At 53.9% G+C, this 17,190-nt stretch overlaps 2 protein-coding genes across 2 annotated transcripts in view; one reads left to right on the forward strand and one right to left on the reverse strand.

Annotated features, from left to right (window-relative positions):
• The first annotated feature begins 919 nt into the window (after positions 1-919).
• SMIM17 (small integral membrane protein 17) overlaps positions 920-17,190 on the forward strand; it is a 31,415-nt gene continuing 15,144 nt past the window's right edge. Inside the window, exons 1-4 of the mRNA XM_047711695.1 lie at positions 920-1,014; positions 1,821-1,945; positions 9,275-9,376; positions 11,239-11,341. The gene's annotated coding sequence lies outside the window, so the exon portion shown is untranslated. The remainder of the gene's footprint in view (positions 1,015-1,820; positions 1,946-9,274; positions 9,377-11,238; positions 11,342-17,190) is intronic.
• LOC125088598 (zinc finger protein ZFP2-like) lies at positions 3,289-5,443 on the reverse strand. Its single transcript, XM_047709795.1, has 4 exons — positions 5,411-5,443; positions 4,945-5,080; positions 3,550-4,271; positions 3,289-3,432 (listed from the first exon to the last, which is right to left on the reverse strand). The coding sequence occupies exons 1-4, from the start codon at positions 5,441-5,443 to the stop codon at positions 3,289-3,291; spliced, it is 1,035 nt and encodes a 344-aa protein (XP_047565751.1).

Raw genomic sequence — 17,190 nt, forward strand, 5'->3', positions numbered from 1 at the left:
GAACTGTGGTTGGTTTTGCTCACTGTTGTTTCCTCAGGACTTGAAACAGGGCCTGGCAAACAGTAGGCGCTCGCTAAATGCTGAATGAACAAGTCGAGGGTAGCATCAATAAATGCAGGCGAGTCTTCCCAAGCGCCAGTCCGTTCCGCTCCAGACGTAACGCAGTTCCTAGAAACCTGGATGCGGCCTGTGTCCCGTTGTCCCCCAGGAAGGAACAGGGGAGGCAGGGTGAGCGTGTCTGGATCATATCAGTGGACTGCGGGGCCCGTGGGGGCGGCCACAGTTGTCTGGTACCTGCCCGGGCGCTGAGGGCAGGCCAGCAGAGGCTGGCGCGTGAGTGAGAGCCTGTAGAGAAGGTTCTCGGGCATGAGCACTCTGGATAGGCTGGTCGGCCTTTGAAAAGCTACTTACAGACGAGTTATTCCCTAGCTTGTTCCTAGAGCTCTGAGAGGGGCAGTCTCTCTGGCGCCAGCAAGGCCCCGAGAGGGCAAAGTGGCAGAAAATGAAAGGCGTGGTGGCTCCGTCATCGCCCTAGCCAGAGCCATTCTCCCCCTCTCAGCCTCAGCGGGGGTGTCCGGACAAGGCTTCCCGCGGGCCTCTGGCCAAGTGCGGCCCTCTGATGTCCAGCCAGAGGGATGTAGCCCTTCTGCTCTACCTGCATAGACACTGCCCTACTGCTGGGGACCTCACCAGAACCTCAGGGACCCCACACGCCTGCCCTAGAATATGAGGAAGGGGTCTCCGGGGTCAGCCAGCTCCCCTCACAGCCCCAGTTCCTGGGCTGGGAGTGGTCAGACTGGGGGCCTCAGAGACTGGGGAGAAGGAGGCTGGTCCTGCTGAAGCCCAGAGCGGCGGTGGCGAGGAATCTCTTGGAATCTTTGGAATTACAGAACAATCCTTTGTCCCATCACAGACTAATCACTGCACCCACCCAACCCCGCTGTGAAGCCCAACACGCTGGTGGAATTCCCGTGAACTTGTGAAGTGCTCTGAGTGAAGCAGGAGTGTCATCCGGTACAAACCTCACCCACAACCTGAATATTTCCGTATTTTATTATCGATAATCACTGTGCTCTACTTTGTCCACAATAAATAGTATTAAGTATAAATAATACAAATAATATGATATAATTATGCTCTATTATCAATAATAAAATATTTATTAAGAAATAACTGGTATCTGGCATACTACTAATTATCCCACTTTTCCAGTGGGGCAACGGAGGCTTGGGGGACCAATACTGTGCTTGAGATCAGGAGCAGAAAAGACAGACTTTTCATGTGCAGTGTTGCTGTTTTCTAAATGGTGCCCAGTTTCCATATTTATTTAAGAAATGCTCTTCGGGCCAGAGCTGGACAGGCCACACCAACTACGTGGCGGGGTAAGAATTACCCCGGGCCCTGGGCCTGTAGCCTGTGCGGTGTGGTTGGGAGCATGATCAGGACAGCTGCGGCGTCCGTGGACCCCAGGTTCCGCTGCTGGTCCCCACACTTACTGGGTGCTGAGTGCTGAGCTCCCCTGGTGTCTCCTTGTCTGTCAGACAGGGCTGGCGCCTGATCTCCCATCCGGGCGGAGGTGATGGGTGAGGTCACGGACCTGGGTCAGCAGGCACTGAACACGGCAAGCAACCCCAAAGGCCCGGGACATTATTCCTTGCAGCCAGTTAGGAGGAGGAAGGACTCCATGGGGGCTCCCTCCACCATCTCGCACCTCTGCTCTTGGAGATACCCTGGGGGTGGGGATCCAGAGACAGGTAGGAGAAGGGCAAGTGGCAACGGCTCAGCCATTTCTGAACACATCCCTGTCTCACTTTCTACAGGTGAGGGGTGGCCCATGTCCCCCACCCCGGGTGCCAGTGGGAAAGGCAGTCTCTGACTCCCCAGACCAACTCCACACCGTGATGCAAAGGTTGCTGGCCCTCCGTGCCACCTGCACAAAGCACAGGTGGGTTGTAGACATCTGCTACGGCTATAAAAGGTCAAGCCTCTAGCCATTTGAGGATGTCATAGATTGAATATGTTCCCCCAGATTTATATGTTGAAATCGCAATGCCCAGTAACTTCAAAATGTGACTGTATTTGGAGATGGGGCTTTAAAGGGATCATTGTGGATAAATGAGGTCGTATGTGTGGGCCCCCATCCTATGGCTGGTGTCCTTATGAGGAGAGAGACATACCAGGGGCTCACACAGGGCTGCCATCTGCAAGCCTAGGAGAGAAGCCACAGGAGAAACCAACCCTGCAGACACCTCGAGCTCAGAATTCAGCCTCCGGGACCATGGGAAGACAGATTTCTGTGGTGCTTTGCCATGGTGGCGGGAGCAAACCAATGCAGTGAATGGGGGGGCTACAAAAAGCTCCCCCTGGGCCAACGTCCCTCGCCTGAGACGCCCCGAGACGCCCAGATCCTGCCGCAGCCACGCAGCCACCCAACAGGGAATCACGTTTATTCTATTCTGGATTAAGTGCCAGGTACAGAAAGCTGCTGGGATTCCGGACCAAGGGCAGTGGCTGGTCTGGCCCAGAGGGAGGCCTAGAGATGACAGAACGGAGCCATCCCCTCTCAGAATCCCACCACCTGATGCGGAGCAGCCCACCCAGAGAGGACCAGGGGAGGAGACCCAGTGACCAAGCAGGGACCTTACCTTGCGCAGTGAAACAGAGCCCAGAGTTCCCACAGATGACTCTTGGTTGATGGCCAGGGGCTGGGGAACTTCTGTGAAGGCCCAGATGGGAAATATTTTACCCTCTGTGGGTCATAGGAGCTCTCTCACACTCCTTTCATTGGATTTTACGACTCTTCCAAAGGTAAGACCCATTCTTGCTTTGCCAGCCCCGCAAGAGCATGTCTGGCTCTGTGGGTTGTGGTTTCTCAGCCCCTGGTCTGATCTGCTCCCCAGGACTGGCAAATTCAAGACAGTGACAGCAGAGCATGCCCCCGATGTGCACCCTGTGTGGGGGCTCAGGTTGAACACCCACGAAGCAGGCCCTGCTGTCATCTTTACTGGAGTCTCAGGAAGGTGGCACCAGCCTCACAGGCATCTCTTGAGGTCCCTGAGTCTCAAGTTTCAGCATTATGGCTGAAACTTGGGCCACTAGGCCGGTCACTGGAGGCTCCGTTGTTGGTTATCTGGGAGGAGGGCCTGCTCCCTGAGCTGGGCGGGCGCGGGGCCCCCTCCCGGCCACGCGGGGCTTCTGGTGGCAGGTGAGATTCCCCATGCGCCCGAAGGCCTTCCGCGTGGCCGGCTCTTGTAGGGCTCTCCCCGGTGTGGAATCCCTGGTGCCCGGTCAGCGTGGCTGGTGGCCGAAGGCCTTGCCGCACTGCGCGCACTGACAGGGCTTGCTGGTGTGGACCCTGCCGTGCTGGACCGGGGTGGACTTGCCGCACACGCCGCACTGCGAGGGCCGCTCATCGCTGTGGATGGCCGGGTGCTAGAACAGGAACGACACCTTCCGGGAGCTGCTCCCGCACTGGCCCAGCGGTGCGGCTTCTCGCCAGCGTGGCTCTGCAGGTGGTAGAGAGGGGCGCCTTCTGGCTGAAGGCCTTGCCGCAGTCCCGGCCCGGGAAGGACCGCTCCCCGATGTGTGCGCGCTGCTGGACGGCCAGGTAGGCCTCTGGCTGTAGGACCTGCCGCAGGCGCTGCACTGGGCGGGCCTGTCGCCGGGGTGGCTGCGCGGGTGCCGGGCGAGCTGCACGTTCTGGTGGGCGCAGCGCGAGGGCCTGTCGCCGGGCTGGAGCCTCTTGCACAGCATGAGCGCGGACGACCTGGTGAAGCGCGCCCCGCACGGCAGGCACCGGTACGGTTTCTCGTCCGTGCGCATCTGCTGCTCCGCCAGCGTCGGGCTCTGTGCCAGCGCCTTGGCGCTCTCGGGGCACCCACAGGCTGCTCGCCCGTGTGCGTGCGGTGATGGCGGGCCAGGCCGGACTTCTCGCGTTAGGCCTTCCCGCACACCCGGTATGTGTGGGGCCCGCGGGTGCCCGAGCAGGGACGAGCGTTTGCTGAAGCACCTGCCGCACACGTGGCACGCGAACGGATTCTCCGCGGTGTGGAGGCGCTGGTGGTCCACCAGCTTGGTGATGAGCGTGAAGGCCTTGCTGCAGTCGCCGCACAGGTAGGGCCGCTCACCCGTGTGCGTGCGCTGGTGCCCAACCAGCTGCATGTTCTGCACAAAGGCGCGGCGGTAGGGCGGCTCGCCGGTGTGTGTGCGCCGGTGCGCGGCCAGCGTACTGTCCGGTGGAAGCGTCGCCCGCACTCGCCGCACACGAAGGGCTTGTCCAGGGCATGCGCCAGCTGGGCCCGCTGCGCGAAGGCCTCCCCGCACTCCCCGCACACACAGGGCTCCTGACCGCAGTCAGGGGCTCCCCCCCCCGCACCCTCGTGGTCAGCTGGTCGGCTTCCGCCCGGCTCACAGCAGTGGGGGACCCTGCCTTCTGGGACTCCTGGCTGGGCGTAGCTGGGCTGATGCTCTCCTGGGGCCTCTCCCGGTTCCAGAGGGCCAGAGGCAGCTCCCTCCCAGCTCTTCCAGGGCAAGCCCAGAGGATGCTCTGGGAGGAATGGCTTCCTCTGGGCCATCCCTGTCAGGCCTGGATTCCAAATCTAAAGGAGCCCCAACACATGCACGTCATCCGCGTGGCCTTCTCCCAGGGCTAGGAGAGCCAAGAGAAACCCCCTCAAGCACTTGCTGAGGGTTCTAGGATAAGGCCTGATGGCTGGCGCAGGGGACTGCTGTTTGTGCCCCCCCCATTCAGATGTTGAAATCCTAAACCCCAGGTGATAATGTTAGAAGGGGGGCCTTGAGAAGGTGAGTAGGTTAGGAGGGCTGAGTGCCCTCCCAGAAGGGTCCCCATAGAGTTCCCTTCCCCCTGCCTCCCTGCAAGGACACAATGAGAAGTCACTGGTGGTGAACCAGAAAGAGGTTCCTTCCCACAATGGTTGTTCTTACCTAGTGAGTGCAGGTTCTGGAAAATCTCCAGCATCACATCTCTGTACAGGTCCCTCTGAGCTGGCTCCAGCTGCTGCCACTCCTGGGTGAAGGTCACCAATTCCTGCAACCACAAAGTCATCTGGTCCACCCAGGCCTGTGGGGGAGGTGGGACAGGGAGCTGGCTTCAGTGGGTCATTCCTGGGAGGACCCCCTACACACCAGCACAGTGGAGGGGGCACATAGTAGGTACTCAAGAAACATCAGGTGAGATTATGATGCCCATTATTGTCACAGGGCTGGAGTTTGAGGCCAAGTCCCTGGGTTTATTGATTCTTTATGAGGACACACAGGACTCCGAGTCATACTTGTGGCTGCCCTGCCCCAGGTGCTAGGGAGATGGGCTGTGGAGGGGACTGAGGCGGGCAGGGGCTCAGTCGACTCTGTCCCCCCGCGAGAAGGAGGGCGAGGGCACAACACGACTTACCAGGGCCTCGTCGGCCAGTAGCTGGGAGGCCATCCCTTCACTGCCCAAAGTGACGGGGGCCTGGTGGCGGAGTCTGGGGGCTGATGGGGTGTGGAGGGAGAGAAAGAGAGGAAGGACAGTGAGGAACCAGGCCCAGCGCTGCTCTATACACACATGCACACAGCCTGACCCCCTTTTCTCATGGGGGGATGAGAAACATTTCTCAGGGGATGCTCAGAGAAACAGACACATGGCAAGCACAGCGCAGGGGCTCACACTCGCCAGACCCCCCGCAGTGTGGCGGAAGTGGGCAGTGGAGACATGCCTCCAGGCAGGCTCGGATCCAGGCCCGCTCTGCCTACGCACCCCCCCACCCCTGACCCGGCTCCTGGGGCACTTTCCTCCGGTGTTGGTGTCTAATGATACACAAGTACCGCAGTACAAAACATGGTATATCCTGGTACAAACTAGAGACTGTATCTATGTGTAAAACGTGTACTTGATACGCACAGTACTAGATACTAGACATGCAGGCCTATACACACCCACTGTCTCTCTCTCTACACCACGTTTACTAGTATAGAAGGTACACACATGCTCTGAAGACCAGAGTAAATGCCACAGATACACATACAAAACATATATATGAATGGGTACACATGGCCTGTATGTGAGGGGTGTAGAGAAGTACTAAATGTCACATGTACAGTACACGTGGTCAGTCACACACTAGACCACATCTACCTGTGTATGGGTGACCGTTTTATCTGAGACCTGTAATGGCATGGAATCCCACACACTAAACACTGTATACGCGTGGGTGAGATATGTGTAAACTGACGACACGTGTCATTGTTCTGAATACTGTGTGCACCACATGCATACGTATGCGTGTGAACAGTCCACACACAGTGCCCCAGGAACAGGCACAGAAGGTGGACAAACACTACCATATGTACTCACAAACAAGGTGTATATGTGCATACACTGAATACTGTATATACGGTTACGTAAGGTGTATATGTACGCACACATGAAATACCGTAATTACACTAATATACATGTGTATGCCACTAAATTCTGTATTTCAATGACTCCCACATACCATACACTGAAAGAAGGCATGCTTTTATCTAAGGGGGAAAAATCTGCCAATTAAACCGAATTGCTCTCCTGCTCACACTGAAACGATTCAGAACACAGCTCTACAGCTGTCTGGCTTCCCCACTGCATGGCCTGGCACACCCCATGTTGGAGACCACGGTCCTGACACAGCTCAGCCCCCGGGGCCAGGCTGCCCTGCCTGCTGCTCCCTAGCGGTGTGCCTGGGCAGGTCACTTAGGCTGTTTCCTCATCTGGAAGGTGAGGGACCTAAGACCCCTGCTTTGTAGGGTTGTTGTGAAGTGGTACCTGCACAGGGCTTAAGTGTGGTTATTGCATTAACTCCCCCACCCTTGTGGGGGCGAGGGGGCTTTTCATTTTATGCCTCAGTTTCCACATGTGCAAATGGGGGGAAATCCTAGTGCGAAGGGCACGGGGCTCCTGTAGGGTTCAAGGAGATGACAGGGTGTCTCTCCGGTTTCCGCAGGCGTCCGCGGCAGCATCGCCGGGAGTTCCAGAAGCCCCCGGGGCCCGCCCCCGCGAGTTCGAGCCGGTCTTCCCGGGCGGGCCCCCGGGGTCTGCACCTACGACAGCCCCAGGTGTCTCAGGGCTGGAGTTTGAGGCCAGGTCCCTGGGTTTGTTGATTCTTTATGAGGACACGCAGGACTCCAAGTCATACTTGTGACTGCCCTGCCCCAGGTGCTAGGGAGACGGGCCCCGTGGAGGGGACTCAGGCAGGTAGGGGCTCAGTCGACCCTGTCCACCCGGCGCGGGCACCGTGGGAGAGCGGCCCACGGTCCGTGAGGCGCTGACTCAGGCACGCAGCTAGGGGATGCTCCGAAACTGCTGGTGGCAGCGCTGCCGCTACTATTACCTAAACAACAGCGACGAGAGCAGCTCCGACGGATGGAGCTCTGCGTGCCACCCCGGCACAGGTGCTGTCCACACCCGCTGTCCGGGCGGGGAAACCGAGGCACGGAGGGGCGGGGCTCACAGCCCCTTCCGGGCCCCTCCCGCGATCCCGGGTGCGTGATCCTCCCCACGACGACAACCTGGCGGACGAGTGAACCCGGCGGGCGGCGCGGACCCACCCCCGCCACGGGTCCGGGTGAGCACACGGTCTGCGCCTGCGCGCCTGGCCGCTCCCGCCTCGCCCCTGCGCCGCGCGGGACCACGCCCCCCTCCGCGCTCCCAGACGCCTCCGCGTGGGAGGAGACCGAGGCGAGGAGGAGGGAGGAGATGGGGATGGGGATGGGGGAGGAGCTTGGAGGGAGGGGAGCGGAGAAAAGGAGGGAAGGCTTGGAGGAAGGAGGGTGGAAGGGAGGAGGATAAGGAGGGAGGGGGAAGGCAAGAGGGAAGAGGACTGGGAGGGTAGGCGAGGAAGGGCTTGGATGCGGGAGTGGGGAGAAATGGGGGTGGGGAAGAGCTTGGAGGGAGGAGGAGAGGGGAGGGGCGCAGAGGGGGAGGAGGGAGGAGGAAAGGCAGGGGAGGCAGGCAGGGGCTTGGGTGGAGGATTGGGGAGTAGAGGGGAGGAGAGGACTGGGAGGGAAGAGGGGAAGAGGCGTGGAGGGGCCGTGGGAAAGGGGGCTGGGGGAGCTAGCGGAGAGGAGCGGGGTGGGGAAGCGGGGGGTGGGGAGAGGGTGAGAGGAGGGTGGGGGAAGAAGAGGGGAAGGGAGGGGAGCAGCCTCCGCAGTACGGAAAAGAACGAGGGGGTGATGCGTTCGAACCGGGTGGGAGCGGCCTCTCTGGCCCCTGGTGCTCCTGCGCTCCGGCCCCGACCTGTGCGGTTGCACCTCTGAGCCTCGGTTTTCTCACCTGCCGGGAGACTGCGAGGGAGGCCTGCTGAGGGCTGCTCTGTGGGTTGCACGCGTTCGTTCCCGCGGCGTTCCCGGAGGGCGCCCCGCAGAGGACCCCTCCAGCGGCGCTGGCCGGCGGACCCTCGCGCGCCCGCGGAAAGGTTCTGCATCCGCCCCGCGGCAGCAGGTGGCTTTGAGCTCTTGAAATGCGGCCAGTGCGGCCGCGGCACTGGATTTGCGGCTGTGCCGTATTTTAGTTAACTTACAGTGTCCTGGTTCTGCGTGGCTCCCGGCTCCCGCTTTCAACGGGGCAGCCCTAAGGTCTTAGGTCTCTTCACTGTATGGGCCGAGCTTCTCGTGCACTTGTACGAGCGGGGGGGCCTCCTTCACACCCCACAGCGCAAGACGGACGACAGCAATTCGCGCCCCCTGGAGCCCTTGGTGTGGACTAACCCACTGGTGCCTCACCACGTGTGTCTCGGGGTGCCTCTTGCGGTGTGTGCGGATGACTTTACTACTACTACCGCTCACTGAGAGCGTACTGTGTCCGGCCCCCGGAGAGACTCCGGACACCCCTGTAATGTTTAACTGCAGGAGGAGGAGGCTTAGCTGTAATGAATTTGGGAAAGGCCAGAGGGCAGGGTCAGCAAGAAGGGGATGGCATGCGGTTGTGTTTTTGTCTCTACTTGGCTCTAAGCTAGAAAATCCTGGAACCCACGGAGAACGGATGGGCAGAGCGGAGGTCACCTGCCCCGGAGGCTCCGCCTACCGCCCAAGGGCGCCTCCCACCCCACCCCACCGTCCCACACTACCTCTTCCCAGGAACTGGGGCTGGGTTTTTTTTTTCTTTTGTTTTCCATTGCTCCTTTCTCTTTTCTGCCCCCCGCCTGCCTTTCCATTTTCCTTTAAAATTTTTCTCATTTTGGATATTAAAAACGGCACGGTTTTTTTTTGTTGTTGTTTGTTTGTTTGTTTGTTTGTTTTTCAGCACCTGCTACCAAGAGTCTGTTTTCCCAGTCCTTGAATCCGCGCTGTCTGGGTAGCTTGCTTTGATCAACAGAATGTGGGAGAAATGATGCCGTAGGATTTTGTAAGTTAGATCCTTTGATCATGTGTTTGCTCCCCCGCACCACCAAGCAGGTCTCTGACACTGGCTGGGTGTTGGAGGCCCTGTCCACCTAGAGGAGGTGTCCGTTTGAAGTAGCTAACCGGCACCTTCCAAAGTGATTTCTCTGTTGGCTCTCCCACCGCTGATGTCTCAGAACGCCTCTCATAATTACTCCCGCCCCCCCATCATGGGCAGCAGCCAGCTGTGAGCTCCTGAATTTTGAGATCTTAACTAACATGGGAGAAGGTAAAACTGTGTTTGCCGGGGTGGTGAAGACTGCTCATTGTCCCCCAGTATCTCGCCTGGACAGTGCTAGAACCCCTAAGTTTGAGCGGCATTTCCCAAGCTCCCCTGCAGCTAGGTGTGGCCTTGCAACTAGGTTCTGTCCCTGGAACGTCTGGTGGCCCCGGGTGAGGGCTGTCAGGCAGTGAGTGTACTGCTGCATTCAGACTCTCGCCTTGCCACTCCCTCATTAAGGAACTTTGGGAAAGTGACTTAAATTCTCTACAGCTTAGTTTTTTCATCTGTACGGTGGGGAGAAGGGATAGCATCTACCTTACGTGGTTGTGGTGAAGGACAGAGTCTCGCGGTGGAGCATTTAGAGGAGTTCTTGGCAAGTAGGCTCTCCTCCGCGTGGTCATTATCATTATAATACTTTTACTATCACCTCCCACCTCCTACGGTTGATGTAAAAGTTTTTTTTTTTTTTTGTTAAGATTGTATTTATTTACTTATCAGAGAGAGTGAGCACAGGCAGACAGAGTGGCAGGCAGAGGCAGAGGGAGAAGCAGGCTCTCTGCTGAGCAGGGAGCCCAATGTGGGACTCGATCCCAGGACGCTGGGATCATGACCTGGGCCGAAGGCAGCCGCTTAACCCACTGAGCCACCCAGGCGTTCCAATTGATGTGAAGTTTAAGGGCAACCCTGCTCCATGCGTCTCCCTACTGTCTATTGGTCCCCCAAGACAAGGGAGAGATACTGGGAGTACCCCCACTCACCACCACCACCCCCCAGCATGGCCACTCCCGGGGTGAGAGTGGATTTTCCATTTCCTTCATCATGGATACTCATCAGCCCTGTAAATATTTCCCAAAGCTTCAACATTCATAGGAGGAATCTTTCTTTTGCCCAAGTTTCTTTAAAGCCTGCCTACGGGGATGTGGTGTTTATTATAGGTGATCACCTGCTTCCCAGAGAGGGTGAGAGGTGGGAGAGAAGTGGAGGGAAAGGAGAGGCAGGTGTGAAGCTGGCATTTTTCCACTGTCGAATTTAATGTCGCACAGGGAGGTTGGTGTGAGCAGAGGTGTATGGAAATGGGGAGGAGATACTTGGGTCAAGAAGGAGCCTGAGTGGTTTTTTTCTTCTTTCCCCCTTAGTGGTGGGAGAGAGGCCATCTAAGAAATAAGGTGAATGCGTAATATTGGAAAATACTTTGATTTCCTGCATCTGCTGATAAGCAGGAACCTCAAGGGACAAGACGCTTTGGGGTGAGCAGAGAGTCATTATTTCCAGAAATATCTGAGCCCCTTCTCTGTGCCAGACCCGTTCTAGGAACAGGGAGTCCCGCAGTGAGCAAACCAAGGCCCTCGTCTTACGAGGCCACGAGTGCTAATTTCTGAGCATGGTCGGAGGTAATGAGGGGGAGCGTGAAGGGAGGCTGCTTTGGCTTTGGGGTCAGGGAGGATCTCTCTGAGATGGTGACTTAGAGCAGAGCCCTGAGGAGCAAATATACACAGTTAACAGCACGATGTCTGTACAGGTTGTTAATCTATTGATGTGCTCCTGTGAAAGCCGGTGAGGAGTTGACGGGATGCGTGACCCAGCTGCCTTGTCCCATCCTACAGATCACCGAAAGGGTGCCGGCTGTCTGCGACTAAAATACTGGCTCCTACTGCTGTGCGGGTTGCTGATTTACTGAAATTCTTCAGTGGGAGAGACAGAACAAAGGTACTTACCCCATCTTACCTGAAACTGGGACCCTCATGGTTCCGTTCAAAAAGTAACCATGAAATTATACGAGCCACAAGGATAGTCTAGAAAATAAGTCAGCGTGCCTCCTGTGCATTGACCACTCAGATTTCTTTTTTTTCTTTTTAATATGTAGGGACATGACTTTTATTTTATTTTATTTTATTTTATCTTAAAAAGTGGTTTTTAGGGGCGCCTGGGTGGCTCAGTGGGTTAAGCCTGTGCCTTTGGCTCAGGTCATGATCTCAGGGTCCTGGGATGGAGCCCTGCATTGGGCTCTCTGCTCAGCAGGGAGCCTGCTTCCCCGTCTCCTTCTGCCTGCTGCTCTGCCTACTTGTGATCTCTGTTTGTCAAATAAATAAGTAAAATCTTAAAAAAGGGTTTTTTTTTTAAAAGATTTTATTTATTTGTCAGAGAGAGAGGAGAGCGAGCGAGCACAGGCAGACAGAATGGCAGGCAGAGGCAGAGGGAGAAGCAGGCTCCCCGCCAAGCAAGGAGCCCGATGCGGGACTCGATCCCAGGACGCTGGGATCATGACCTGAGCCGAAGGCAGCTGCTTAACCCACTGAGCCACCCAGGCGTCCCCATTAAAAAAGGGGGGTTTTAAACAAATATTTATTTTTAGAGAGAAAGTGAGCGAGCAGGGTGGAGCGGCAGAGAGAGAGGGAGAGAGAGTCCTAAGCAGACTCTGGGCTGAGTGCAGAGCCCGACCTAAAAAGTAGTTTTAAGCCACCATACCTTTCATGTCGACATTGTGTCCCATTCTTTTTTCATTTTATCCTAGTTCTTTAAGTTTACCTACTTTTGTGCTATTTCTCATTCTTTGCTGAAGAGCTTATTTGATACAAAACTCAAAGGGGACAAAAGAATATATGGCAGGAAAGCAGGGCCCCCCCTCTCTCCCAACACCGGGCTCTCTTCTGGCAACCACCACTTGGGATCCTCCAAGAGATGTACATATACACCCCCCGCATCTCGTCGGATCCTAACAGGGCCAGCAAAGAAGGGACTCAAATGGTAGGACTGTCTTTCCCTTGGCTGTTGGTCTACATCCGAGGGAGGGTTTCCACGGCGATCAGCCATCTCTCACCGTTGGAAAGGAGAGACGGGTTGGCTGCCCAAGAATGGATCCGGGATCCTCTGGGGGAAGAGGACTGCCGCAGAGACCCAGAACAAAGACCAAACAGAGGAGGCACCGCCAGCCGTGCCTCAGCCCCGCTCTCCCTCGGGATTTGGCAGTCCTGGGGTGAACCTGGGGAGGGGAGGCGCCTCTCCTGGTGTTGAAGAACTTCCAGAGAGAGTCTGCCCCACGGAGCAGGACAGGGACAGGCTCTAGAGCCAGTCTCTCAGGTCTGCATCCCAAGGCTGCGATTTACTGGCTGCGTGAGCCAGGTGACTCAGTTTAATAGTGATCAGAAGGTGTTGGGCCTCAGGGCCGAGCAAGACTATTCCCAGCCCGTCTCTGGGAGGGGCACTCACCTGCTCCAAATCCCTTTTTAAATAATATTATTTTATTTTATTTCTGGAAAGTTAATAAGTAAACGTATTTTCTTTGTCAAAGGTCAGAACATATTGATAGAGCAAGACTTCCGGGGGCTCTCACTTCATCAGCGCAGCCCTCTGCTCTGGAGATGAGTAGTTGGTGGATTTGGGGTGCACTGGGAGGCACTTTTCTTCCTCATGTACAGATGTGTATGTGCCCAGAGAAATAGATGCAGCTTTTGTGTGCATGTCTGGGAATCATTGATTCTGAGCTTCACCTTCCCTATCCGTAGAACAAGCCTGGCTAATATTAGCCATCCCATAATAACAATGCCAAATATATATGGGTCTTTTACTATGATATATGCACTATTATGGCTGAACAGTTGTAATAATTAAATCTATGTGTCATATTTGTTTGATGCTAAGGTGCCTCCCCCTTTTTTTACATTCTAACATCTTTGACTTGGAAATATGCATTCATGTTGTTAATATCTTTGGATTTTAGGATTTTAACTTTTTACCTTATAAGCAATACATGTGGAAGCAAAACTGTCACACTCATGGCATACCGTAGTCAGGAAGAAAAATTAGTTTGCTCCCTGAGATTAACCAAATCTAACAGAGCCTCCCTGTCTAGTCCTGATCCCCAGATAATAAAACACTTGTTGTAAATATGTAATCCGTGGTAAAAAAACAAAACAAAACAAAACTTAACACCTGAGTTTTGCCTTGCTGAGACTTGATCTGTCTCCTGGCTTTGATCCTCATTTAACAAAACTATGGGTTTTTCATCATGAATGAATACGTGTAACCTCGAGAAACTTGCTAATCTTGTGAGCCTTTTCTCATAAGCATCGGTCGAGTTTTAAATTTGCTAAACCTTTTTGTACGCGTCTATGCATCCATAGAAGATACCGGACGTTGTATTGTCTGTAGTTAGGATTTCGTATGAGTGATGTCACACTGCATCTGCAGCTCTGCAGTTTGCTTTTTTCCATGCGATGATGTGTCTTCAAGATCTTTTCATATCGGTCCACAAAGATCTGTTTTGTTGTATGAAGTGAGGGTAAGGATATTACCCAACTGACAGCGTGGAGAGGACGCATATTTCCTAAGCAGACTTGGCAACTCTGTCATTTTTCTCTTTCACCCCAGACATCCCCCCGCAAATGACTAAATTCTTCAAGGTTTTAGGCAACTAGGTGCGTTTTCTCACTTCAGTCATCGTCTTTTCCCCTGCAGAATAAACTGAAGGATTTTCAGTAGTAGCAAAATAAGAAGGTCTTAGGTGACAGATTGCCCTGGGTTAAATTCTGGCTGTTTGCAAGTTGAATTTGGGCCTTTCCCAAGAGATCTGAGGCTCCCAAATGATCAGTCTCTGGATGCAACCTTAATGTCTGCTAGTTGGGGGAAAGACCATGCAGCAACATAGTGGGATTAATTCCCTGTAGTTTTTTACATTTTTTCAAGTTTTATTTATTTACTTGCCACAGAGAGTGAGAGAGAGAGAGAGAGCGCGTGAGCACAAGCAGGGAAGGGCAGGCAGAGGGAGACGAACCTGACATGGGTTCCATCCCATGACCCTGGGATCATGACCTGAGCCGAGGACAGATGCTTAACCGACTGAGCCACTCAGGCAACCCTCCTTGTAGTTGTTTAAAAGAATAAATAGATTCTTCTCTTTGTGGAATGATCCTTGCTGACAGGAATCCTTGCTTGACGCCACAGCCCTGTCCTCTGGGCCACAGCCAAGGGACCAGAGTGGGGAACAGGTCAGCTGCCCATGGAACAGTCTCATGGCAGAGTTCTGCTCAGTAACGACTCCTTGATCTTAGATGACTCAACTGTGCAGACCACGAGCTGCATCCAGCCCACCCATGTGTCGGTTCAGTTCACTCATCTTTTTAATTTGATGAGTTGCCATTGTTAAGATATCAGGATATTTTATGTTTACAAACATCACTTATTGTTCACTCAGTCCTTGAAAAGAACATTCATAGACCATCAGGGTGTGTCAAACAATGTTCTACATGCTAGGGGCTCAGGGATGAATTAGAAACCCACAGCCCCTACCATCATGGAGTCTACATTCTAGAAGGGGAGGAAGGCGATAAGCAAGAATATATATAATATAATGAGCTCCAGCTTCTTTAGCGAATTTGGAATATCACCCTCCAGGCCAACAGCTCCATGAGAAGATAGAAAAGTAGGTAAGAGTCAGACTTCAGTGACTGGAGCTGATCAAAGGGTTCATATCAGAGGCTCAAACCTTCCTGCTCTTGAAAAGGTGTAGAAATAGTCTTCTTAGGAGAAGGGGTTATGCCTCTGGTATCGTGGCTGTTCCCTGCAATGGCCAGCACATAGTGGGTGCTTTTTAAACGTCTGTCTCTTGAGTGATTAGAGTAGCTGCAGCTTCCCTGGTGACCAGATCTTTGGGAAAAACAAACATATTCATCCATCCATCCATCCGTCCGTCCGTCCGTCCCAGCGTGGGTGGATCTTATGCCAGGGACTCATTCTTGAAGACCTTGGACAACTCAGAACTCACATAACTCAAGAATAGTCCTAACAAAATGGTTGACATGTCTCTTCACTAGATAAAGTGATAATATAATAACAAGTATAGTTTACGATGTACACAATTCAAAAGTATGGATTTTATGGACTCTGAAAAACAATCTGAGGGTTTTGAAGGGGCGGGGGGTGGGAGGTTGGGGGAACCAGGTGGTGGGTATTAGGGAGGGCACGGATTGCATGGAGCACTGGGTGTGGTGCAAAAACAATGAATACTGTTACGCTGAAAAGAAATTTTAAAAAAAGAACAAAATACGTATGGATTTTTTTTAAGGAATTTTAAATTGTAAGACTTCTTCTCACTTCAAAAAATACTCCCAATGCTCATGATTTCAAATGTTTATGATTTAGGTTAGCATAAAATATAGCCATGCTTAGGGCACGTGGGTGGCTCAGTGGGTTAAAGCCTCTGCCTTTGGCTCAAGTCATGATCTCAGGGTCCTGGGATCGAGCCCTGCATCGGGCTCTCTGCTCAGTGGGGAGCCTGCTTCCTCCTCTCTCTCTGCCTGCCTCCCTGCCTACTTCTGATTTCTGTCAAATAAATAAAATCTTAAAAAAAATATATAGCCATGCTGTATTTATATAAATCTACAATAATATCTTTCTTGTGACCCCACCTCATAACATAAAAATAGGGTCTTGACAATAATTCACATATACTTATGTAACACTCCCATTTCCCCCCCAGCCCAAGGTAACCATCAGCCTGAATCCTGGGCACTTCCCCCTGATTTTCTTTTTGTACATTTCCCCCCTCAGAGATGCTCCGGAAACTCTGCGTTAATAATTCCATTCAGGTTATAGTCAGGCCCTGCTGTCCTAAGAGCCAAAGTTGCCTCTTAAAAATGACTCTGCAGTTTTCTCCCTCATCTGCTTTCATCCCACACTCCTCGCAGCCCAGAGAGCTTTGTTTCTAGGCAACAGCAGGGCTTTCCCCAGGCAGGTGGGTTCTTTGAAAAAGGGAGAGAGGGTGAGGGTGGCAAGGGGAGGGAAGGGGGGAGAGGGAGACAGAGACAGAGAGAGGGAGAGAAAGAGGGAAGGAGAGGGGGAGGGAGTGAGGGGCAGAGAGAGGCAGAGAGAGGGAGGGAGGGAGAGAGGCAGAAAGAGGGACATACAGAAAGAGGCAGAGGCAGAGAAAGGGAGGGAGAGAGAAAGAAGGAAGGGAAGAGAGAGGCAGAGAGGGAGACACACATAGAGACGGAGGCAGAGAGAGAGAGGGAGACAGATATAGAGGCAGACAGAGAGACAGAGTGAGGGAGAAAGAGAGAGGGAGGGAGAGGGAGAGAGACAGAGGGAGGGAGAGAGAGGCAGAGTGGAGCTAGAGCCCTCTCCAGCTAATCCACCCAGAGTTTCAGCACCACGGACAGCGCAGACCTGGCCGGTTCAGCACCGCGGACAGTGTCAGGAGCCCACTGGCTCTGCCGCATACACGCGCTCTTCTCCTCTCCTCCTGTTCCTTCCTCTTCTTCCTTATTCTTTTTTATTTTTTTATTTTTTATTTTTTTAAATATTTTATTTATTTATTTGACAGAGGGAGAGAGATCACAAGTAGGCAGAGAGAGAGGAAGGGAAGCAGGCTCCCTGCCTAGCAGAGAGCCTGATGTGGGGCTCCATCCCAGGACCCTGGGATCATGACCTGAGCTGAAGGCAGAGGCTTTAACCCACCGAGCCACCCCGGCGCCCCCCTTATTCTTTTTTAAATATTTTATTTCTTTGTTTGAAAGTGAGCAAGAGAGAGCTGGAGCAGAGACAGAGGGAAAGGGACAAGC

This window comes from Lutra lutra, chromosome 17 (genome assembly GCF_902655055.1).
Source record: "Lutra lutra chromosome 17, mLutLut1.2, whole genome shotgun sequence".
NCBI classification, from domain to species: Eukaryota; Metazoa; Chordata; class Mammalia; order Carnivora; family Mustelidae; genus Lutra; species Lutra lutra.